At 36.7% G+C, this 26,223-nt stretch overlaps 1 protein-coding gene across 1 annotated transcript in view; it reads left to right on the top strand.

Moving 5' to 3' along the window:
- The window catches only part of LOC145998842 (kelch-like protein 12), a 36,630-nt gene that overhangs the window by 367 nt on the left and 10,040 nt on the right, over positions 1–26,223 (top strand). Inside the window, exons 2-12 of the mRNA XM_083135511.1 lie at positions 4,534–4,759; positions 5,475–5,597; positions 6,349–6,650; positions 7,577–7,748; positions 11,991–12,188; positions 14,548–14,660; positions 19,251–19,405; positions 20,590–20,766; positions 21,801–21,947; positions 22,573–22,680; positions 23,094–23,254. Coding sequence (XP_082991637.1) covers positions 4,574–4,759; positions 5,475–5,597; positions 6,349–6,650; positions 7,577–7,748; positions 11,991–12,188; positions 14,548–14,660; positions 19,251–19,405; positions 20,590–20,766; positions 21,801–21,947; positions 22,573–22,680; positions 23,094–23,254 — 1,842 coding nt within the window. The 5' untranslated portion in view covers positions 4,534–4,573. The remainder of the gene's footprint in view (positions 1–4,533; positions 4,760–5,474; positions 5,598–6,348; positions 6,651–7,576; positions 7,749–11,990; positions 12,189–14,547; positions 14,661–19,250; positions 19,406–20,589; positions 20,767–21,800; positions 21,948–22,572; positions 22,681–23,093; positions 23,255–26,223) is intronic.

Raw genomic sequence — 26,223 nt, 5'->3', positions numbered from 1 at the left:
CGATTTCAGAATACACAGCTTTATGTTGAGCCCTTCACATTCTTCGTAATTGTAATTCCGAACTTGAAAAATTGCTGTGTATGTGTTCCAGGTGTAAAGTTTCATGGTTAACCACTTGGCGGACGTAAACCGATTGCCGCCTAGACTTCTCGTGGTTGCGATCACGGACCTCCTTTTTTTTTCGAATTTCTACATGTGACCCCCAAATATTAACTGCAGATTCATGATTAGGAGCCCAAAATCATTAAGTATGCGAAATATGAACGAAATCTCTGAATGGTCCAGTATTGTAAAATCTTACCTTTTATCCACTATATATGTGTGTCATTTATTGAAATTAACGGTTTCGCGTTGGGATGAAATAGTGTAAAATTCTACATTTTCACCATGGGATATTTCAAAAATTTCCCATAAATGGCGATTTTTTCAGTCCCTTCCCAATTCCATCCCAACCAAAAAAAATTCTGGTCAGCTCTTTTATTATTTATTTGTTGTTCGTGTCTTTTTCTTAGACGTCTGGTGAGAATTACTGTCTTCTGAACTCATTTCTACATATCAAAACACACACTAAAAAGGAGGATTCGCACGATACAGTAACCGTCTGCTTTTTTTAAAGAAACAAATGTTGAATGCCCGAACCACCATCTTTTCGGTCCCGATAGTTGAGCAAATATAAGTCAGTTTCTTCGGGGGGGGGGGGGGATATTTTGTTCTATGTCGATTGTTGACGTTCGAGTTTTCACTCGGTGTGGACGAGCCACAATCGCTTTGCAGTAGCTGAATGCCCCTTTCTTGACACATACGTTAATTGTTGTTGTTATAAGACCTTCATTGTCGACATGTTTTGAAGTTTGAAGTTAGCGATAATGGAACGACTGGAGATGACCGGACCCCTCTCCGATTTTCTTCATATTTGGCATACTCACTAATTGAGACCTCCTAATCACGAATCTGAAGTTAAAATTTGTCAGAAATGTCTAGAAATTGCAAAATAAGCAAAAATAAGGCGTTAGTTTTCGGAATGGAAACAGTCTATTTTCGCGAAATATTTTGTTTCACAAGCAAATATATATATATTCGTGATACTACCACAACACCAAATTTTGACTATGTTTGCCTAACCTAACCGAAACTAACCTAACCACGTGCCAATGGTTCGTGGGGCTAGCGGCAATGGTTTGCAATTATTTGCAATTTCTAGATCCTGATACTACCACAACACAAAATTTTAACTGTTTGCCTAACCTAACCTCATGCCAATGGTTCGTGGGGCTAGCGCGAATGGTTTGTGAGGCTAGCGTCAATGGTTTGCAATTTCTAGACGTTTCAGACAAATTTAACTTCAGATTCGTGATTAGGAGGCCTCAATTAGTCACTATGTCAAATATGAAGAAAATCTGAAAGGGGTCCGGTCATCTCAAGTCATACCGTGATAATTTATATGGAATGCAATTGCAACGTTCCAGAATTTCAGTTTTCAACTTTTATGTAACAGTTTCGTGTAGCTTCGACATACATCACATTTTTACTTATTGATCTACAATTTATCCAGGGCCACACATTTAGTGTACGGACCAAGGTCCGAACCATACATCCATACATGGCATGCAATTACTGTACATGTATGGTCTGGACCGTGCGGTTGGCAATGCTGTTCCCACCTACAAATATGCATTTCATACAACACAGAACAGATACCCAATAAGAATTATGTGGAAGTGAAAAGTTTAATTGATAGAGCGATTGTCAGAAGTGCTGTGGGAAACTAGAGAGCACCGAAACTGCACATCCTTGAATTTTATTGTGCCCTTATGGAGGAAGGTATTAGATATACCTCATTGTCTGTATGCCTTCAATCATGGATCGTAAAGTTGTGGTGAAGTAGGTGTTGTGTGATGTATTACTGTTGTGCTTTATACCATCTGTATTTTATTTTTATTTTTGAATACATGAGAGATGGTCAGCGTTTTTTACAAAATAGGGAGAAATAGATAACTGTTCCAATTGTTTTATGATTGCTTCAAATTCTCCTAGAAGAGAAACTAATTATCGTAGAATTTTGGCAATCATTGTCACACAAAATTTGAACCTTAAAGTAATGAGCACTATTTGATTAAAGATTAAATAAACAAAATGAAATGTGTTTATGAACCCATATACGTTGTGATTGAGAATGACAGACACACAAGGGAAGATGGAAGTTACTCTGTTCGGGCATGCAGTCTCGAACCCTCTCTCTCAAAACTTCCAGCTCTACTCTCTCTCAAAGCGATCTGACCCCTTTTTGTCCTGTCGTACTTCATAATTTCATTGTGTTCTCTCGGGCAGTGACCAGACATTTACCTGAGAAACTCCTGTCTCATCATCTTTGAGTTGCGAGACTTACACATGCACCAATAAGATATTCCATGCTTTAACAACCTATAATTTGTACTCTTTTAACAAAAGAAATTAAAGGACGTTGCAATGAAAATTTTTCTGAAAAAAATGAACTTTTGTACTTGAGCATACATAATTCACAAATATTTGACTATTGTACGAGTATATGACCTTTTTATCTGTGTATATGCATGAAATTTTAGAATAAATAATATTTGAATTAGTGTAATTCTCTGTATGCAAGCCAAGGCCACTAAACAAAGGTTTTCACATATCTTAGCATTGTTGTATTCAGAACTGATGTATTGTAAGATCATAGGCGTAACCTGGTTGGTGCAAGGGGGCACCCCCCCATATTGAAACACGATATCTTCACAGATAACCACCTCATTCAGTCATGCAAGCTTTTGGGCCGTCGACCCACTGTACCCCCACGAGAGTTACATAGATTCTTTTTTAATCTACAGATTTCAACGTTTTATGTAATATAAAAGTGGTTCCAGCGTTAGGAAACCACACACAACGGAGATATTTGATCGCAAAGCATGACCCGCATAAGCACAACTGCCGCTCATTTTTCCCGTAAAAAATTCCCAAACAGCAGCAAAGCTAACACTCCTGACATTACTACGACCCCAAATTTTAACTATGTTTGCCTACCTTACCATTCATGGATCGTGGGGCTATCCGTGAATGGTTTGTGGGGCTACCCGTGCCTGACGTGAGCGCCAAATTTTAACTGCAGATTCGTGATTATGAGACCTAAATTACACTTTTTTACGTGATATAGAAGTGGTTCAAGCGTTAGGAAACAAAAAATAACAGATATATTTGATCGCAAATGGCCCGCGAAGCAAAACAAACTCCTATTCCCGTAAAAAAAAAATACCAAATAGCACCAAACTAACACTCCTGGTGTAACAAGAAATCATCGAAACGTGAACAACAATAAAGCGTAATTACTATCATCTTGACCTAATTATTCAAGATAAATGATATACACACCTGGAAAACGTACAGTTACCAATCTGTTGTTGCACGGGCGAAATGTGTGAAGTGGCAGACGAATCACAGCCAACTCACCACGAGCACGTGCCCTGTAGATAACTGGTCTCTCTTATCGCACAACACTTGAGCAACCTTCTGTTCAGACGTCACGTGAGAATGCTTTTTAATTTTTGGCTAAATGCCTTATATTTATGCTAATGTTACCTAACCTCGTAGACATTCCTCGTCTGACATCTGAACGAGAGATTGCCGTAGCGTTGTGTGATAAGCGAGAATCCTGTCAGAACACGAAGATGATAATGATGAAATGACATCATAAAAGTACCACCAAAAATACTCTCATTACTCCACTATAATACCATACTAAAAACAACACAAATCGTTCGTATACAACTTAATCTTCATAAGTGACACAAAAATCATCACCTTATTTGGGGGGGTACGGAGGGTACCCAAGCTTTCAGGTGTAAAAAAGGAGGGGTGGGCTGACGTTGTTTTGTCCAAGCATGAATCACCAACAAGTTGTCCATGTTGCTTGCCCTGATTAATGGACATTTGGAATATCCAAAGAGCTAACATACCTTGTGACCCTCAAATCTGGAGAATGCCAAATTTCATTCAGTTCAACTTAAGAAAAGGCTTACTTACTTCAATGTATTGAAAACCAAAGGCATGTAAAAACAGCTGAAGTAATAAAAAATTGTAGAATAGGCATTTATAGGTATGATTAAGCAAAAGAGGCACTAACCCTCAAAATAGGCATTTATAGGCACTATAAAAATGCATTTTCGGACTAGAAACACCATGAAACAAACTTAAAACATTAAAATACTGACCAAGGCATAATTTATAGTATAAAAAATATACACACTTAAAGGTAAAGTTTCCACCCTCTAACAGGGTCTTCTTCAGCCAAATATTCATTTATATATATATATATAATACTATAAATTCTGCCTGGGTCAGTATTTTAATATTTTTTTAACATGGAAGCAAGGCTTAACAGTGTTACCATAAGGCAAATAGGCAAGAATCCACACCCTATTGATTACATAGGATCCAGAACATTTTTGCTATATTAATAGTTTTTAGCTTGTACATGATAAACAAACTTCTCCAACTATATTCTTTCTTTCTCTCACAAAGATGAAATACTGTTAGTCCCGATAATCTGAAGGGATTAAAAATGATGTTAGCACCTATAGTTCAGCCTATCATCGGAGGGGAGAACAGCCTTCCCACAAACCGTTTGCCATACAATAGTCGTCAGCGGATGCCTAGCATGGATAGTGATACTAGTTCAACCGTAGATACTTTAGATGGCCCATCGGCTGATGAATACAAGTTTTCGGAGGCATCTCATTCCTTACAGGTAATGCTCTTATTTTATTCCTTGTTTATTGTCATTTGGAGATTGTGAAAATATTTTTAAAAAATCTATTGTTGTTACTTAGTCATCATTTTTCAACTGCTTTTTATTTCTATGTATGCTACACTTTGTGCCATCCTATCTTCCATGGTGGCAGAATGGTTAGCATAGTGGGTTCCAAAGCCAGTGCGGTTTGGTCCCTTTGTGATAAAAAAATAATACAACATACACTGCTCAAAGCAAACTGTATTCCAGATGACTTGTTTCTTAGTCATGCTTTATTCAAATACTTCATTATTTTCATAAAAGTATGTGCACGTTAAAAAGAATGCACTTTGTTGTAGTATGATAGTTTCTTGCAGCTTGTTAATATTGCAATCATAAATGTAAGCTTGGTTGAAGTTCTGTAACTTAACGTCTGAGCCTTCCTGATAGGGTAGTAGTTAATGCTGTTGCTATGTAAGTAAGCTCTGTCCATTCAGTGAGGGAAAATAGGCAAGGGACTTGACAATATGAAAGAGCTCTGCTTCGTCATTGTTTCTCAAACCACAGGAGTTTCTACTAGAGTGTAAGTGAGGTATTAGAGAAACCTGACCAATAGAATAATTGTTGCTACCATTTCTTTACGTTTACTATCTTGAATTTGTAAACGGTACAATGTTTTACTAATTTTTAAATTAAAAAAATGGCTATATGTTTTTTTTTGTTTATTTTACAGGTATTGAAGGGATTGAATGACTTAAGGAAGGATGGACATTTCTGTGATGTTACCTTGTCAGTTGATGGAGAAAAATTCCCAGTTCATAAAAATGTTCTTGCTTCATTCAGTCCTTACTTTAGAGTAAGTAAGAGATACATTTAAGTATTATTCATAATTGGGAAAAGAGAGACGTGGTAGTATATAAATACGGAGAAACTAGTAGAGGTGTTCCGAAGAAGAAAAAACAGTTTCGTGGATAAAGTGAGTACTAGTTTCTCCGTATTTAAGGATTATGTTGGAAAGTCATAAAACTAAAATTCTCCGTAAACCAGTTCATTGTCCTTAGTTATAATTTCAACAAAATGCAAACATAACTTTTATTTTTCTTAATTTGTTTTCAACATTGTTGAATAAACTTCATTAATATGATTAGTATGCAGAAATTAAGACTTAAAATTTATATATTGGTATATTAAAGCAATCTAAACTGGTCTGGAAAGTTATTTGAAAATATGTGAAAAAGTGGAAAAGTCTAGGAATTTAGTTTGGCAAAATGAGTGGAAACTGACTTTGGATGCATTTCTATGACTTTGAGTGCATTTCTATGACTTTGGATGCATGTCTATGACTTTGAGTGCATTACTATGGTTTGTTAGGAAAATTTACAATCATAGTTATAAACCTTAGAATTTAATTATTTCATTGCACCCATGCTATGTCATTCATAATTTTCCATACATCATGGTATATCCACATTTGAAGAAAATATCAGGCTGTGTCAGTGTTGAATAAGAATTGATTCTTTTTATTGATACATTAGTATCTTTACACAATTGATTCTAATATTACATGAAATTCTTGATAGCAATCAATAGCCTAATATTCTTTGCAGGCAATGTTCACCAGCAAACTTGCAGAATCCAACCAACAGGTGGTAGCACTGAATGGCGTGGAGTCATCAATGATAAAGTTGCTACTGGATTATGCATACACTAGCGAAATAACAATAAACAAGAGCAATGTTCAGAACCTTCTGTCCGCTGCGAACCTTCTGGAGGTGCTGCCTGTGAGAGACGCATGCTGTCAGTTCTTGGAGAGGCATATGGATAGCAGCAACTGTGTTGGAATCCATTGCTTTGCTGAAACTCATGCGTGCACTGACCTACAAGAGAAAGCTAAAGCTTACACCCTCAGGTAAGGACTGGTTGGTTTTGAATGAAATACACCCTTATATTTATTTCTGGGGATTCAAGCCTACAAACAGTTTATCTATGGTATAAACCAAGTTAAAGGTACTTTCCCAAGAAATTGAAACTAAATGACACGTTTTTATTAATTTATTTACCTCAAGTTTCAGACAACCTGTGCTTATGAAATTTAAAATATGGAAAAGTATAAAATCTGGGAATGTTCAATTGACGTTTTACTGTATCTTGAATTATCTAATTTTTACTTTCACATGATGATAGATGGAAACTTTCATATATTTATGATGCTCTTTAGTCTTGTGCAGAAATTTAAATCATTCCTCTTAAGTCTGAAATGTTGCGATTGATTTACTTGTTCCCAAGTGACAGTTATCACATGTCACTTTGGTGTGGAATCTTCCATAAAGATGATACTCCTAGTTTGGTATGAGTAAATATTTTTAATTCAAACTTTTTAAATATTTAAGATGAACTCCACAAATATATTTATTAATGTCCGCCATACTTATAAATCAGGAAATCAGTACTAAACGTATCTCATTGTATATCAAGATATAGTACTAACAGTTATTGGTAAAAAATGCTTGCCTAGTAGTCAAGAAGTCGGGGGTTTGGGTTCCAATTAATCTATCCGAACACCAACTTTACTTAATTCAAGATTTGCCAAATTTGATATTTCATAGGAATTCCATTTGCCACTTCATTGCAGTTCTCTTACAATTGTATCGTCCATTGCAGTTTTTACTTATGGGCCCCCCTGATGGTGTAGTGGTAACATTATTGCCTTGTAATCAAGGGGTCCCAGGTTCAGTACCCAGTGGGGGCACAAGTAGTTCAGATCCCACTTTCAGCTGTAGGTCCAGTCCCGATGAGCCTTCCTGTGCATAAAAATAGTTCTCTTATCTTTTGTAGGAACTTTTCAGATGTTGTCCATCAGGATGAATTTCTGCATCTGACAGCAAGTAAGCTTGTAGAATTCATTGGTGACGATGAACTGCAGGTGGAGAGGGAGGAGTCTGTGTTTCAAGCTGTGATGCGCTGGTTTCAGCATTGTCCTGAGCTTCGTCGACCAGAATTCCATAAGGTATAACTCCTTTTTCTCCAAACATAAGTGATTGAGTCATGACAAGATTTAGGAATGTGAGAAAATTATGGTATAAACATATAAAATAATTAGTGATTTATTGAAACTAGCAATACAGCCAAACCCCGTCAGTAAGAATGGACTACACAATCAACTTTTTAGTTTATATTGTGTCAAAAACTTTAACAACTGGAAAGAAGTATGAAATGAATTTCTAAGGGAAAAAAGCAAGATGTGCTGTGAAAGTCAATGACAAATTAATGGGACCCACTTTCGAGGGTAGGGACGGTGGATGACTGCTTCTAACTGCCACCTATTAGGTTCAGATTATGCATCTGATTGTGTGAGATCTCCATTTACTCTGTAAACTGGTAATTAGTTGCTATTTTTAGAAGTCCTGGGTAATGAAAGGGGGGGGGGGGGGCATTTACAGCTGGATGCCAAGCATCTTTATTTACTGTAATGAAAGTGTCCTGAAGACGTTCAGAATGGTTCAGATTCCACTTTTATCTGCATATGTATCCAGTCCCGATCAGCTCAACAGCATAAAGTGAACAAAACAAGCTTTGTCAACTTATGCATGTTTAGACGTCACAATAAATTATCAGTGACACATGCAGGATTTTCAAAAGGGGGGATGTGTTTACATATACTTTTCATAGTAATCAGTCCTCACTTGGCCACCTTTTCCGGCAATTTTTTAATTTTTTTTATTAGAAATACTGGCCAGAGGGATGGGGCTTATGACCCCCATCAATGCCCTTTAGGCATGCCACTGATTATTTACATCCCTGTTAATTTTATTTATTTATTATTAGATTTAGAAGTCTTGCGTTTCCTTTTTTTTTTTTTTTTTTTTAAGTCTTCCCGTCAATATATTATTCTTAGCATCATGTGCATTTCCTTCCTTCACTGCTCTGTTTGTTCAAGGTGTTTATCACATGGAAGAAGAGGGGAAGAAAATAGTTTTTTTTTTTTTTTAACTCCTTGCGTTGTATCTGGTGCTCCTGTTTCCTATCGTCAAAGCAAAACAACCTGAAACAACCTTCCGAGGCAAGATTGAAAACAATGGCGTTTTTCTTTCTTTCAGTGTGAATGAGTCATAGCTCTGGAGCCTCGAGACAAAACATTGGCGCCTGTTGCCAGCTGGCTGCTGCTCGCAAACACCCCTCCGACTGACCGGTTTGAAAAGGGTGGAAAGGGAAGGGGGAGACAAACAGGTGGTGGAGCGGGGCCAATGCAGTTGAACAAGTCTTATCACAAGTGTGCTCATTCCAGGCCAAGTTGCATAAAGTGAGGAGGGAAGGGAGGGGGAGAGAAAGATCACTGATTAGACTCTCTCCCATGCTGTCATGTTAATGCTTTGGACATATCAGCAAGATATCCGATGCTGGGCATTAAAGAAAGTAGAGGGTTCAATCTTTCAATTACTGCATAGCTATGCACAGTGGCAGATTAATGAGTTCCTGTGGGCGGAAGAAGGGTTTTTATTTTATTTTTACTGGCCCTACGCTATATTCGTTAAATGTGCGTATTCAGGTTCAAAAGCAACAGCATAATATTAGTAGGGGCATGCATATTTCGTTTTTGACGAAAAAACGAAATTTGAAAAAAACACATTGTAGTGTTAATTTTTCATGTTTTTGAAAGGTGTGAGATGCATTTTGTGACCATGTTTTGTCACGAAATAATGCGAAATGAACTGCAAAAAGCGAAATTAACTCTTAAACACGAAATTTAGGGTTTATTCACCGACGCGGCACCTTCTGAGGTCTGCATTATCCTGAGAGTTATGCAGTTCCAGGAAAATTGATTAATTCTGCTGTTAATATTGGAGTAACAAAAATTGACTCCTTTACACAGAAATAAACTTAATACTCGGATAACTATATAAATGGGCTATTAGAAGTGAAATGTTAATTCTGTGGAATAGGTGTAGTTTTTAAATCAAATTTAGGATTATATTCACAATTTTAAAACCAAAATGTCTTTTTATATACCACTTTTGATCCAATTTTTCACCGCTATAACACCAATATTTTATTTTATTTACCGCTTTTGAACCCGAAATTGACTCAGTTTTTATACCGAAATTTTGCTTTTTTTATTTACCAAAAATATGTGCCTCTAAATATTAGACATCAGAAGAAAGGAGACGGGAGATCGCCATTATGTTAATTGGGCAGAACTACTTGGCACTTTTCAGTAATTACAAGACTAGTGATGATACCATAAGGGTCATGAGACCCCCCCCCACCCCCCCGCAAATGAGAAAAAGGTGAAGGTAGTTTCCCATGCACTTTGCACCATGCCGTGATGTGTGTGTGTGTGTGTGTGTGTGTGTGTATATATATATATATATATATATATATATATATATATATGGGGATGTGGGAGATGGTGTGCAGAATGCTCCGGCCACCTTTACCCCACATATCTTCGATTTTTCCAATTTGAAGGTGATGTAATCAACACCACACTTGGGCAGCCCTCTTGCTATTTTGGACCAAATACGCATTTTAATGGCATTTAGATGTGTACTAAATTTGACTACTCAGAAAATATTGTTGCACCCCTTGTTTATTCACTCATTTTTTTTTGTCTCCATCACTTTACAACACACGAGTTACGCAATATGCATAGAGGGGTCCCGTGTTCGATACCCAGTGGAGGCACAATTGGTTCGGATCCCACATTAAACTGTAGGTCCAGTTCCAATTAGCCTTACTGTGCATAAAGTGGACTTAAAACACCAACTCAAACCAAACGCAGTATGCATAGAGAAAAAGCACTGCCTCACATAGAAGAATCATTTATCCCAACTTCACCCCCCCCTTCCCCACACAATTGATTTGACACGAATATTTTTCCGTCAGTGAGTAAAATATCGCCCTATCTGCCACAGAAAAATAAATGATCACTTTAGCTGTGCGTTTTCAGCTTCATTCTGATAACCAAATGGTATAGCGTCCATGAAAAAACTTCAGATGAAAAATAATCGAACTAGATCCAACCATGGTTCCTTAGGAATCTAAATGAATTTCAATTAAAGAAATAATGCCGTTTTTATCCAGTATGGCAAATCCTTAATTTTTCCCATTTTCAACATTGAAAACAAGAAGAAAGGAAAAGTTTTTACAAACAAGTCCCCCTCCCTCTTTTTTCGTTCCTGTCAACTAGGAAGGATTCCGTAAATGTGTAGGCAAAGAAGCAAATGATGATCGAGTCCCGTTGTCAATTTTCCACTCGTGTTTTTGTGAAGGGGAAGGGCAAACAAAGACACCTCAGTCACACACATTGTGTCCAAACTCTACGGAAGGCATCATTTGGAGAGCATCGATTTGGAAACAGTGCGCTTATGTGTGAACCTGCGGCAGAAGGATCGACGTATTTCATCTTCACGGGGAATGCAAGAAGTGCCGTTTTCCCTTCCTGTCCCTCAAGGGAGGTATGACACATGCAACTTGTGCACCTCCTCCCTCCCTCCTGGGAAATATGCCTCTTCCCTCCCTCCTCTAGCACGAAAACGTAATTTGTGGTAACTTCTGAGGTTCAAGGATGCGTTGGGAATGTGAAAGCAAGAAAAAAGAGGGAGGGAGAAGTCGCGTGGTCAACAGAACAGGTTTCTGGCAAATTTTAAAACATCGTCTCTGCTCGGAGAACGTATAAAGCGGGAAACGGGAGTTAGAGCGAACATAAGATCGAGGTGAACATCCTATTATTTAACATGGCCTTTTGCCGGGCCCTGACTGGATGAACGTATTAAGCGGACTGTACTAAATTCATAGTAATGGATAGATTCAGATCTTTAAAAAAATGTTAAGAGTATTGCGACATTTGCTGTAAACTTGTACATTGTGTTTAATTATCTCATATATCCTGTTATTTTATTTCTGGTATGATTATAAAATTAAAATTTACTTATGCTGTTTTAATGAGAAATATCAAAATTCAATATTCTTATTCCACTACAAAAATTGTTAGGTGTACATTCTTCTAGCAACACACTCTCTATAGGAGGTGTGATTCTGAACATAATGATTTGTCAATATCAAATTTTACATTAAAACATTCCTAATTATCAGTTAACAATGCAAGAAAAGTTGGAGTCTTTTATTTTGTTGTAAGAAAATCTCAGTTGTATACATTTCGCAATATGTTAGGCATCAGTTATGTAGATTCAGGTGAATTGATAAATGTTGCAACGTTAAACTTGGCATCAGCTTTTTGATTGATTTTCAGGTTTTAGAACATGTAAGACTGCCTCTGTTGAGCCCATATTTCCTCTATGACTGTGTAGAGAGTCAAGGTGTGATTAGACAGTCACAAGAGTGTCGCCTGTTAGTTGAAGAAGCCAAACTTTTTCATTTACTGCCAGACAGGAGAGCAAAATTGCAATCTTCGCGGACCAAACATCGGAAGAGTGCAGGAACATGCCTAGTAAGTAGTGCTGAATATGCTATATCGGGTTCTTCTGGCACTATGCATATTATTATTTGTGCTAGGATTGAGCTGATACCGCTTTGAACAAATACTCACACTCTTTACCAATTTCAATGCAGCTGCTTGAAAATTGTAACAATTGGAGCACATCATCTTTGTCAAATATGAAGGGTGACTGAAAAGTTTTGAGCCTAACACAGAAAGTGGGTAGCTAGGAAAACCAAATGATATTTTTAATAGTGTAAAAAAAGGTAAAGTGCTCACCTGTGCATAGCACTACGCCATGAAGGCGTATAGGGGGTGTGATCCGGTCGTGAGGGGGGGTGATGTGATCAGCATCACGCCCCTGACCGCCTTTACCCCCCAGGGTTTCCCCCAGGTACCCATGTTATTCGACGCTGGGTGGGCGCTGGGGCCGCTTCCATCATTAGAAAAGTTCCTGGATTTGAACCGGCCGGGATCAAACCCGGGACCTTTAGCATGGTAGTCAGACACGTTACCGACTGAGCCACCGTGGCCACTCTTCATTAGTCCTATGTTCATGTTTCTAACATTTTTAGTTTGTTTTTTTAAGTGAAGAAGGTGCAGTGATTTTACAACTACCAAAGAAAAACATTGACCTTGTTCAGGACATGATCATGCAAGAATGCAGATTGTCAACACTAGAAGTAGTGAACAGATTGGTCATCTCACATGAGCGATCCAATTGCATTTTGAAGAAAGAGCTTGGCTTCCCAAAAGTTTCTGCTCGATGGGTCCCACATCTTCTGACTCCTGAGCAGAAGCTCACTCGGCACAAGATGTGAAGGAACAATTTGGAATGTTTTGAGGCAAATATGGACAATTTTCTTACTTGATTCATTACTATGGATGAGGGCTGGGTCCACCACTATCAGCCAGCCAGAAAGAAAAGAACAATGGAAGCATGCATCATCTCCCACACCGAAGAAGGCCAAGGTAACTTCAACAGCCAGGACAGTGATGGCATCAGTTTTATGGGATTGCCGAGGTGTTGTGCTGATAGATTGCCTTGAAAGGTGTCACACCATTACCAGAGTGTATTACTCTGACCTACGTAAATGCCTCTTAGTGCAAATCCGAGAAAAATAGGCCAGGCATGCTGACTATAGGAGTCCTCTTCCAGCAGGACAATGATCCCACACATACCTCAGCAATTGCCATGGCAACAATCCATGACTGCGGGTTTCAACTTACTCCTCACCCCTCCTATTTACAGGACCTGGCCCCCTCAGACTTCCATCTCTTTGCAAACATGAAAAAAACTTTATTGCCAACATTTTGCCATGCATGCTCCCATTTTTTTTCCTTTTTCAACAAATCACTGAAGCTTCTTCACTTCAAGACCCTGCAACAGAAAACTAGAAATGTAAGGAACATGAACATTGGACATGATACTAATGAAGAGTGGTACATTATAAAAAATATCATTTGGTTTGCCTGTCTATCTATTTTCTGTGTTAGGCTCAAAACTTTTCAGTCACCCCTCGTAAATATTTGTATTAGGAATATAAAACTACAGGCCACCCAGTCACCATGGTGCCTGAACATTTTCACTGGGCACCTGAATTTGCAAATCCAGTTGTAAAATAAATTTGTTTTAATAATTCGAGTTCACTTACGGACATTTTCATTACCTTTTTTTTAATAACAAGTACAGTATATATTTTATATCACGTGTATCATTAAACCAGAATAATAAAAAAACATGCCATTATAAATTTTTGCATAGTTCCTATAGATATGGTAGAGTTTGCCATATATTGGAATGAATTGCATAGTTATTTATGGTATTACTGATTGAACCTTCTTAGGGAAGGTCACTCAGGAGCAATAATTAATTAATTTTAATCCAATCTTCTATTAATTAATAAATGAGATGTTTTAAGATTACATTTCAAAATGTTTAGCTTTATCTTAGTTGGATTCATGGCCTTAGCTCGTATTGCACACAAAAATTGCTGGCGCCTGAATTATTTTTCATTTTGTCTACCCCTGGATAGTACTAAGGAATGAAATCAAACACACAGTAAAGACATAGCGCCATTTTACTATACTGTGTGCAAGAATGTGTGGAACTTTTCTCCTCAGTCAGTCCAGTCAAATGCTGCAGTGGTACCTCTTTATAAAGGTCATGGAGGCGTCCACTTTCTTGCTTCTTCCTGTGATCATTCAGCCTCTAACATGAATCCTGTAGTTGCAGTGAGTGGTCCATCATTAATTAAACCCACACACATCAGACAATGATTTTGTTTTATGCATCCCACATTTTTCTTGTTTGTTGTTATTCTAGGATCTTCTTATTTAATGTTACTTAAATTTCTTTGGTTCTTTGCAGGTTATAGTGGCTGTTGGTGGAGAAGATGACAAAGTGGTGCTACGATCGGTAGAATGTTATGATCCTGCTACTCATCAGTGGAGAACATTGGCATGTCTTCCATTTGCTGTAAGGTAAGTTTAACATACTAGCTGCATTGTTTGGTACAAGAAACTGTCTTGTTCCTTGCTCTTATAAATGTAAACAGCACATTGATTGCTTTAAAACAGATAGTTTCACAAACTTTTCATTTACATCATCAAAACTGATTTAGTTGAAAAATCATGTGTATTGTGTATCACATAGTTTTTTAAATCAATGAACAATTAACCATTGTGGAACTATTTGAACGAACGGTGTAATACATTTTTTGCAACTACAATGGTCTTATAATCAAGGGATCTGACCATAGGCATGCACAGACTTATTTATTTGTCCTTAAGGGAAGTTTCAATTGTGTATCTGGACAATGTTAACCTAATTGTCATAACTTCATGTTCCATTTTCACATGAAATTTTAATATTAAAATCTGCGTATTCGTTATCACTTTAGCACAGGTTTTCGTATCATTGTGACAATATTTATGTTATTTAAATAATGAAAGTAAATATAATAACCAACTCTTAACAAATGCAATACAAGGTTATATCTCTACAGGCAATATCAGCTGAATCCCTCTCATTAGATAGATCTGCAGGTTCATTTATTCCACGTTTTCTAATGTGTATTACTTCATCCTGGTTACTTGGCAGTTAATGTCATGTGTTATATTTATATATCATTTTAAATGGTCGAGTTCTAACTTACAGATGTGATCAAAATCTGAAAATGTATATATTTTTTATATATTTTAGCTATTGTTACTCCATTAAGGAAATTAATGCACTGTTTTTTGTAATTTCCAAATTTACATAACTTCAGGCAACATAGTGTTTCATAAATAAACAAATATTTTGTAATAAAATGATTACAATATATCAAGTTGTTACACATGAAATGTTGGATATGGTCATGAAACTTCAAATAACACAGTTAAGCCTTGTCTCCATGTTAATAGAACATTAAAATACTGACTAAGGCAAAATTTTATAGTATAAAAAAATATATACACTAAAAACGTAACGTTTCCATCCTCTAACAGGGTCTTCTTCAGACGAAACTTCACAATAAATTGACCCTGTTAGAGGGTGGAAATGTTACATTTTTAGTGTATATATTTTTTTATACTATCAAATAACATTAACTCGGTGGAAATTTACTTTTGTTAACCAAAATAGTCACCATTCGATGCTGTACACTTCTCCCTACGAGTTCATTAATGCCACTTTCATAGAAGTTTGATGTTTTGGACTGGAGAAACTCCTCAAAGGCGTTTTTGACAGCTGGTTGATTGGTGAACCTTTTCCCTGCCAAATAATGGTCCTAATTCTGAAAAAAGTGGTGGTCGATTGGCGAGAGATCTGGTGACTATGGTGGATGTGAAAGAATCTCATGTGTGTAATTTTTGCACTGTTGTTTTTGCCACACACGGCCTCACTTTGTCGTGATGCACCAGAACTTTTGCTGACCAATCTAGGCTGCTTAACTCGTAATTTTTTATGTCACTCGAATGACAGTGTGGTAATCCAGCAAAATATCAACGTATTTCTTTTTGTGTGGTAAGTGTTTACTGTCTCCTTCATCATTTGTGTTTATCCACCCTTCTGGCACTTCTTCTCATCCTATTTCTGTGTTTTTTTCCTATCTAAATTAGTTATAATATATCTGCAATGGTGTTTTAGTAAATACTAAAACATTCAGGACCGTATGTAAAATGTTTGCATTCTTTTCTTTAAGATTGCTCTGCATAGATTTATTCTACCTGAAAATTTAAAATAATGTGAATTAGCCACTGACAGTGGCTAAAATATTTAAAGCAAATATCAATTCTTAGATTTTATAATTATACACTTGGGACTTCAGTGGTCCACTGTAAGAGGAAGACATCAAAACAAATTGTTTCCCACCTTACTTGACAAAATCAACTTCTCATAATTACTATTTGCTGTTATTAGACTACTATTACCAGTTTATAAACCGCACAGGTTCCTCCATAAATCAGTTTGCATTTCTTTTTCTTCTGGGTATGCTTTTGATTGCTACTACAATGTTATTGATATGTATAAATGTAAATAAACAAATAAGCCTTGTTATTTGAAGAATGGAGAGAGATAAGTGCAGGCCAATTTGTAGAAGAGTCCTGTGTAATTTATAAAGTGAAAAGCATCTTCTTTACAGTACCATGATCTTTTGGGTAGAGAGAGAAAGAGAGAGCAGGTTATCTCAAGTAAAAGAAAATTCCTTACTTTTTAAAACACTGATTCAATACTTTAATGGTAATTTGTTCATTTTCTATTTTTTGAGGACACATTAGTTGGCACCCCCTGTGTGCATGCCTATGGGTACGAGGTTCAAAACCCAGTGGAGGCACATAGTGGTTTAGATCCCACTGATTAGCATGTCTGTGCATAAAGAGGACTATGGGTCTGATGATGCAAATGAATTTGCAAAAATGTTACCTGTTATAGGATAATCAATGTGCTATTTATAAATGAAGGGGCAGGGGTAAAAACGATGAATGTTTATTCGAGACTATTTGCCAGGAAATGAAAACAAGTATTTCTATTCATAAATACGCTATTATATGCCAAAATAATTATTTTTAAGTATCTTTTTACTCCCACAGATGTAGTTAACCATAGGAAAATGTTGCTGGAGAATCTGAGGAAACCAAAAAAGAGTAATAAGCAAAATTATGCTGAAAAATGTGGTTTTAATTCTACATTGCAGGTGTGCACTAATGTACAAAGACAAAATGAGAGTAACAACATTAAAAAGAGTGATGTTTGTTATTTATCAAACTATCATCAAAATGAAAAAGTTGGATCAGTCTTGGGGGTAACTCACAAACTATTCCTGATCATCAACTAAGTAGTCCACATAGAGTTCCTCATCATTTTCTACCGTAGCGTTGGTGGTTAGCATGGTCTCGTAAAACTGTTGGTGAGAAATCGCTTCAAATCCTGGAGATCCTTGTACTTGGGCAAAGGAATGGGCAATGGTCCATCGTACAGGTTTCTCAAAATGGTCTAGGTGAAGTAGAGGCCCCTTTGTTCTTTCCTCGCTTTGCTGGTCGCCACATGACATCAGCGTGCAAGTAAATTTTGGTAGGGTTTTCATCTCGTATCTCCAAACAACGGCTCCTTCATGCAGTTTACCACAGCAAATGGCATTGGTTTGTGTCTGCTGCTCCTTATTACATCTCTTCATTCGTCCGGCAACTCAACATAGGACTGTTGTTTTATGTAGCTCATGTTTTTATCGCACTGTAAGTGGGAGTGGCCCCTGATTGGAAAAAAACATGTTGATGGCATCGAAACGATGTTTTTCTGTCACAAGATAGTGGAAGTATCGAATGACAGTATAGTTCTTGTTCTGGCCGGCGCAAGAATCACAAAAGATGACCACGCGATGAACTTTTACCGGCAAAAAGTTGTGCACAGAACTGTCTACCATATAGCACACATCTTCTGACCCTTTATGAGCAACGGTCTCGTCGTACGTGAAGAAAACTGGATCACCAGAGGAAAGGATGTGAATATTGAAGCTGTAGAAGCTCAAGTGACGTTTATAATACACATCATTGGTGCTAATGTTGTGGGTCGGTAAATTTTTCTGAAAATCCATTATAACTGCAGCTATGGTGTCATCCTTTCTACTCTTCTTTTTGTATAACTTCTTGAGGAAATAAAACTTCTGAGCTTTCAGTAAATGAAGTTTGTGTTCTGTTTCCAGTCTTGAGAGTTCTGTTTCTCTTTTTGATTTTTCAGAGTCATTGATGCCAGCTTCAACCACAGCCTTTTGTGACTTGTACAAGTCACTTCCTCTGTTAGATGGGAACGTGACGTCAATGCGAACAGATTATGACGTATTTCTAAACATATATACAAGTTCTAACCACAACTGTATCAATCTAATTAAAGTTGTCTGTGGCATCTTGCACATAATTTGAAATAACAAACATTTAAAAATCTTAATATCTCAACAAATATTAAGCAACACATTCAGGTTTGTCACAAATAGTACACAATAGAACTGATCACAACACTGCACGATTCAACACACGCACAACAAACTACTGGAATAACATTCCCGTAGCGCTAACCTGTTTCAGTGAGGCACACATTATTTAACAGAAAACACTCATCGTTCTTCCCCCGACGCTCGGACTTTCATCGTTTTTCCCCTTTGCCCTGTATGTTTGAATGAGTTTTTCAGGCACTTCTCACAGTTTTCCCAACAAGGCCATTCACATTCTTATAGTACAGCTTCTGATCTATCAGATGGCGCTGTGATCTCAAAATGGGCGAAAAATCGACATTCATCATTTTCCCCCCTGGGTCTTCAAATATATTTAGTGAATAATATAGTAGTAGTTAATTGTTGTTGCTAGTTCACTTCCTTTTCAGATCTACTGTTTAAGTATATTTACGACTCAAGAGTAGCATGGATATTTAATACTTTTTGGAAATTTTAGAGTTTTGTGTGGTCAGTGTATATTATTGGCATTTATTAGCTCTGTAACTCCTGAACCCAGGAAAGTTAGGTTAGCATTTTTTATACACTATGTTGAATATGTGTGGAAACTAAATTGAGTCTGTTTTCCTTTTTCTTGCACATGTAGCAAACATGGTCTAGTGGCATCAGGTAAGAACACCCTGTACTTGGCAGGAGGAGAGTTTCCAGATGGAAGTGCATCTCGCTCTGTGTGGAGGTACGACCCTGTGCTGGATGTTTGGCAGGAGATGGCACCCATGCTTGTGTCACGATCTGAATTAGGTTAGTATATAAGAGTCAATAGTTTGCGTTTTTAATACATTTCCAACCTACCTGCAAGGCTAGCTAGCTCATGCTACCGGCATGCAGTGAAACGACAGGATCCGAAAGCCAGCCCAGTAGTGAAGCAACAAGTTCACAAGTGGATGGTGGCAGGGGTCACCAAAATTAGTAGAACCTTTAAAAGTAAATCTCACGGAAACAGTTGGTAACTTGTTTATGTGTATTTATTAAAATGTAAGAAATTATGAAAGTGACGTCTCTGGTTGGAATGTATGAAAGTTGTGGAAGTTATTTGGAAAGTTGAGAAAGTGTCCATATATTATTAAAGTTTAGTGGATATAGTTCGAGTACAGTGGAACCTTTTTAGATTTTTAGGCGAAAATATAAAATCCAGGAAAATTTTATAACAATGAGCTCTTCTGGAACCAGGAGGATTGAATGTATAATGTAGGAAAATATACGTAGAACCTGGGAATGTAAAATTGGAGTTCCACTGTAGTTTCTTTCAAATTCATATTAAGCATGCAATGTACAATTTGTATGGTGAAGAATATTTATAATGTCTTGGTTATTTAGATAGTAAATGCTGGTTTTCTATTATCTATTATTTTGCATTCATATATGCACATAACTGACCTTGTTACCTGAGAATATATTCAGTGTAAAACTAAAATTCTTCCTTCTTTCTAATATATCGTAAGCAAACACTTGATTTATGTTTAACCCTTATAAAATACATGAAGCTCTTCCATTCCAGTGATGGCAGAAAGGTTCAGGGGCTGCAAGTGCCCCCCAAAAGAGAAGTAAAACTAGATAAATAAATACTCTTTTTGTCCAGATATGTATTTTTGTGCAGTATTAAGGGGGGTATATGTATTAAATGTGACTGCCTCTTCCCCTTCTACCTCCTCACTTTTTTTTCCAATGTTGTGACTACTATTTTTTGAATGTATCTTTTTGTTTGTTTTCCTTTTGTTCTAAGTGATCTAATCACATTCTCATTGTGTTCTGGGTTCAATACCCAGTGGAGGCACAAAGTGGTTCGGATTCCACTTTTGATCTCGATTAGTCTTTCTATGCATAAAGTGGACTTAAAAATAAACTCAGACAAACAGACACATTCTCTTTTGAAATTAAACACTTGTCACACTTAATGTGTACAGAATGGAACACTTGTTTTTCAGGTTTAGCTATGTTAGATGGCTTTGTTTATGCAGTTGGTGGGTGGGAAGGCTCCTATCGTCTGGACTCGGTGGAGAGGTACGACCCTCAAACCAACACATGGCAGCTGGTGTCTCCTATGAAGATGGCAGTGACTAGTCCAGCCGTTGTAGCACACGAAGGAATGCTTTATGTAACAGGTACATCATGTATGTTGCATATATTATATTTTTATGGTGGTGCCTCCTTAGCTTTTCAAGAAGACTTTGGAAGTCATAAAATTATGTTTCTTGTAAACTTTCCTAGAAATTTCCATATTAGGAGCAACAGAGATGACAACATTGAGGTCAATATTATCTTGTGCTAATTGCTGGAAATCACATTTACAAAACACACTATAAGAGCATCCTCTTATATATCACTGCCCACACAACATACAATGTATCATTTATATTTCTTGAGCATTACAGTGTCAGAGTTACTTTACATTAACACATATATGTAACTAATATGTGTAGTATGGGTGTAATTGAATGAAATAGCGTACAATACAACTTGAGCAACATCTGTGACAATTCACAAACATTGCATGCTCGCCAGTAGTATAAAAATATAAGTTTACTTCTTAAATATGTACTTTGTTTTATTAAGAAATAGAGGAAAGGAAATTATCAGGTAAGTCACCAAAGTTCATCACAATTAACTTAGATAAATAAAATAGAAGTTAAAAAATAAAAACAGTACTGACCATGTTGTTGGCAAGAAAACGACATTGTGTTTAAAGAAAGAAAATTGCTCCTTTTCTTCCTTTCCAATGACATCTAAATCATGCTTCCCTCATTCATATTTCTATTTCAGTTGTTTCATACTTGCTTTTTTACCTCTCTTGGTTAACTGTAATAATGAGGATGAATTATGAATTGATGAAAGATAGGATGTTGAACAAATGCAATGTCACATCCATGCCTTACTCACTTAACGTGGGATCATTGATTTTTCCATTCACCTGACAATTCATTCAAGTACTGGATTAAATGATCTGAATGGTGAAGAGGTTTTATAATGCCATTCCTTATCTAAAGAGTGTACAACAGATGAGACAGTTGTGACCTGTACATACTCCACACTTCTGTCTTGATATGATAATGCAGTGAGTGTTTTACTCATGGAATTTGTGAGGATGGTACTGCTTGAAATATCAGTCACAAATCAATTGATTTCATTATTCTCTTAGGTGGTGCAGTATTGGAGGATGGGGATGGCATCGAATTAGTCCAACAGTACGATCCATGCACAGACACGTGGACTGAATTAGCTCCAATGCTGATTCCTCGCAGCGGCTCTGCAGCATGTGTACTCAATGGGTACATTTATGTGATAGGTAAGAAAGATTCACTATCACAACACTGACCTCAGTGGTAATGTCATCAACTTGTAAATCAAGAGGTCTCAGGTTCAATACCCGATCGAGACACAGTGGTTTGGGTCCTACGTTATACTTTAGGGCCAGTCCCTATTAACCTATCCGTGCATAAAGTGGACTGAAAACAAGTCGGACTTAAGGTGAATTGCAAGATTTTTATCTAATTTTACAATTAACTAGTGTGAAGTCAATACCACTTTGAACTTATACCACTGCTGATAGTCCTATAGAACTGATACCACTTCCGATACTCCTATCAATATCTGAAAGTTGTAATAGTGTAGAGTAGCTCAGAATATAAATTTGAATACACAATTTCTCATTGGAACCACATCATCAAATCTATGAGAGTTTTGCTTTAAAACATTCACAATTTCATGTGATAGAATGCTTTAATTGCAAAATCCTTTTTTTTTCCTACAGAGCTGTCACAAAAATAATTGGTTACAAACCAATACATTGGTTTTATTCTTATTTATCATAATATCAGTTTGGATTGTTATTGATACAACACACATTGTGCAGCTCTCAAGAAAAAAATATTTTTTTGATAACTAATACTTAACATTTTTAAAAATTTTAGGTGGTTGGCATGCATCGACTGAAAATACAAACAAAGTGGAGAGGTATGATGTGCAAACGAATACGTGGGAATTTAAAGCTTCAATGTGTGAGAGAAGGTATAGACCAGGTAAGAGAGCATATTAATAAGTTAGGTGTGTGATTTTTATGTTATTAGAAGTCTTATTATGCTGTGTAAAAACTTTAGAGAGAGCTTATTATTTTATGCTTGTATTATTTCTTTCTATGTAGTAAGTGATTGATTTGGTTTATTTTACTTCACATTTCTGCCACTTTGGCTAATCACGAAGATGAAGATGAGTAATGATATGATGAAATTGATGAAGGAGTGCTCACAAATAACACCCATGGCCAGACTGGGACTCAAACATGGGACCACTGTTATTATAGTGCAATATGTCAACCACTGTGCCATGGATGGTGGCTATGCAGTAAGTGAGAATCTAATGTTTTCTGACTGCCTTTATGATACTATACAATGATTGATAGCAGAGTTTTTCAGAATGCATTCTCTTCCAATAGGTGTTGCTGTGATCGACAATAAGATTTTTGTTCTCGGTGGCGAAGAAGGCTGGGATCGTTACCACGACACAATTGAGTGCTACCACGAGGACACAGACACCTGGGAAGTGTTGGGTGAGATGCCAACATCTCGGTCTTGGCTAAGTTGCGTACCACTACAGGTAAGCAAGGTGCATGCATCTCGCCAAATTGTGCAGCACAAGTCTTTCTAGATAATAATGTCAATCAGGTGTAGCTCAGTTTTGCACACATCATTAACGTGAAGCATTTAAGGTTTCTGATAAATGATCAATGCTGTGCATATGTTGAAATGTGGCCAGTGAAAAGAAACTTTGCTTCATTTCATGTGTAATTTGTGAAACCATGGTAGTCAACCAGCAGTGTGTACCATTTATAAAAAATGGAAGCCTACTATTGCTCTCAGGCAATGGTGGCAATTAGACCTTATCTACAAAGGGAAATATACTGTCTTCCCCCCTCCCCCTCCAGTTTTGGAACCCAATCGTCGCCACTGCTCTCAGGTGTAACATTCTAGGCCATACTAGATCTTGCATGTATGACTTTCACTGTTTGGAACTAATTAGTTACTTTTTTTTAGTAATTCAAACTGTTAACAGTTATTTTTTTTTCCAAAACAGTTACTTTACGACACTTAAATTGTTAACTTGAAAATTTGCAATGTGGGGAAAATCTAAATCTGGCAGCTCTGTTTCCAAGTACAGCGGAATCCCGATTTTACATTCCCAGAGTTCATATTTTTCCACATTATACATTCAATCTCGATGGTCCGAACATAGCAAAATGTTATGAAATTTTCTTTAATTTTACATTTTCCCACATTTTAAATTTTTTCGGCTTTGTCCCCAGAAAAAAGTAAAATCGAGGTTCCACTCACTCTGTGTTTTCTCTGGATGCTAATGTGAAAGAATTTTTATGGAGTTGCCTAAGGCAAGGAAGCTAGGCTTTGTTACTGCTAAAATTAGAACACCCACCCTTTATTGCAATTTGTCATTTCTAATTGCATGCAAAGACCTCAGTGTTTTGATCGGATTGTGACATTCATTTTGAATGTGGTAGTAACACTAGATAGAAATCTTTGTCAAGGGCAGTGGAGTATTCTCCCATGTAGTAAACAATTTTTTTTTTCATATAAATAGAAATTTGAAGTTTTCGGACTTCTGTTTTTGTTATACTTGCATGCCTGCATTGTGTTTTTTTTCTATTATGTCTAATATATAATAAATATATACAATAAATAAGAATTATTGTGGTAAACCAGGTCAGATTTTCAGAATATGCCACTGGTCAAGGAAGTGCATCATGTTGAGCTTGGAGTGGAAACTAGAGAAAGAGGTGCAAGTGAAATTGCTACCACCAAATAATTTTTCCAATTAAAGTCATTCAAGCAATCTGCTACTTGTTTCATCATTTAATTGTTGTAATAATATAAATATACGAGGACTGATCAACAAAGAGTGATACTGATTTATCTTTGCACAACGTCCTGTATCGTTACATGTTTGTAATGTGCATATTGGTCAAAGATGGAGTTTCATATATAATGCCCAGAGATGGCAACACCATCGGGTCCTTTGTTTGGCAGCAACGCTCTTTGTTCTAGGCACAACATGCATTTTGCATAACATACAATGGAGGTGAGGAGCAGTATGCTGCAATCAAGTGGACACATGTTGTGAGATGCTAAATCTCTTTGGTGATGGAGGTGTTGCTTTTCTGGAATCAGTTATCACAAGTGATGAGTTGTGGGTGTACCACTACGACCATGAAGGAAAACAGCCAGCGCAATATAGAAATTGCCACAGTCTCCAACGCCAAGAAAGGTGAAAGTTGTTCCATCTGCAGGCAAGGTGATGGTGATCACTTTATTTGACTAAGGGAATGGTGAACCAGCATGCAGTTCCCACGTACACTACTGTTACATCAGAATTATACACATCAGTGTTGGCGACACTGAGGAGACACATTGCAAAAAAATTACCACATCCGTATCAGACCTCATCATGATAATGCATGAACTCATGTAGTAAATCATGTCATGGCATACATATGTGGCGAAATTCAACATGACCTGTGTACCACATCCATCTTATAATCCAGAGGTAGGCCCCATGACTTTTTTCTGTTCCTTGAACTCAAATCAGAGCTACAGGGCGGGGCCATCGTTTTGCAGGCTCTCAATGTGAGGCAATTCTCAAGGATCTCGCAAAGAATGGCTTACATCATGTGTTTGCTGGCTGGCAGAAACATTGTCTTAAGTGCATTCAAGTCGGGGGAGGACTGCTTTGAATATCATGTAACCCTTTCACCAGAGTAAAAAACATCTTCACAAAGAAATCAGACTCGCTCTTTGTTGATCAGCCCTCCTATGATGACTTACATTATGTACCACAAACATAAATAAAAACCATGTAAGTCTTCATATATTTAGTTTATTACAATTATTGATCATTGTGTATAATTTGTTTCCAAGAAGTAAGAAAGTTATTTTTAAAATGTAACTTACCAAACACTGATTACTTTTCATTTGTCTCTGTGTACACATTGTCATTTTTAAATGTTATGGTGAAATGAATGAATATCCAGAAATATAAAGAAATCTAACAAAGTATTGTAATAGTTAAGTAAACTGTTTATTTATTATGAATGGATTTAGGGAAGTTGGAGTGGCTGAATGAGATTATTCCATACAGACCTCCGTAATCACACCCATATAATATCATATTCTTGCGTTGCCTGACAAGTAATGTCTAATTTTTAATGTATGCATGCACTGCTTATTTATTTGTGACTCATCTGACTAATTTTTGGTGAATAGCCTATTATTAAATGATATTTTCCAATAATCGTTTGAAAAGTTTATGGCCTGATTTTAAACAAAAATTGAATTAATGGAAATAAAACATTTTCCTTAAACATTTAGGGAATAGGACATATCGGGATAAACTTCCTGATAATTTTAACAATCCAATATTTGTATAAATAGCTTGTAATTTAATGTTAAATTCTGCATTTTCAACTTTTTATGAATATAAAAATATAAATTATATAGCTGGGTTTTGTTAAGTACATATGTAGTTTCTTTTTCATAGCCAAAGTCATTACAAACACC

The sequence above is a fragment of the Lepisma saccharinum genome, chromosome 14 (assembly GCF_977018435.1).
Source record: "Lepisma saccharinum chromosome 14, izLepSacc3.1, whole genome shotgun sequence".
Classification (NCBI taxonomy): domain Eukaryota; kingdom Metazoa; phylum Arthropoda; class Insecta; order Zygentoma; family Lepismatidae; genus Lepisma; species Lepisma saccharinum.
This window is presented reverse-complemented; position numbering and strand designations above follow the sequence as displayed.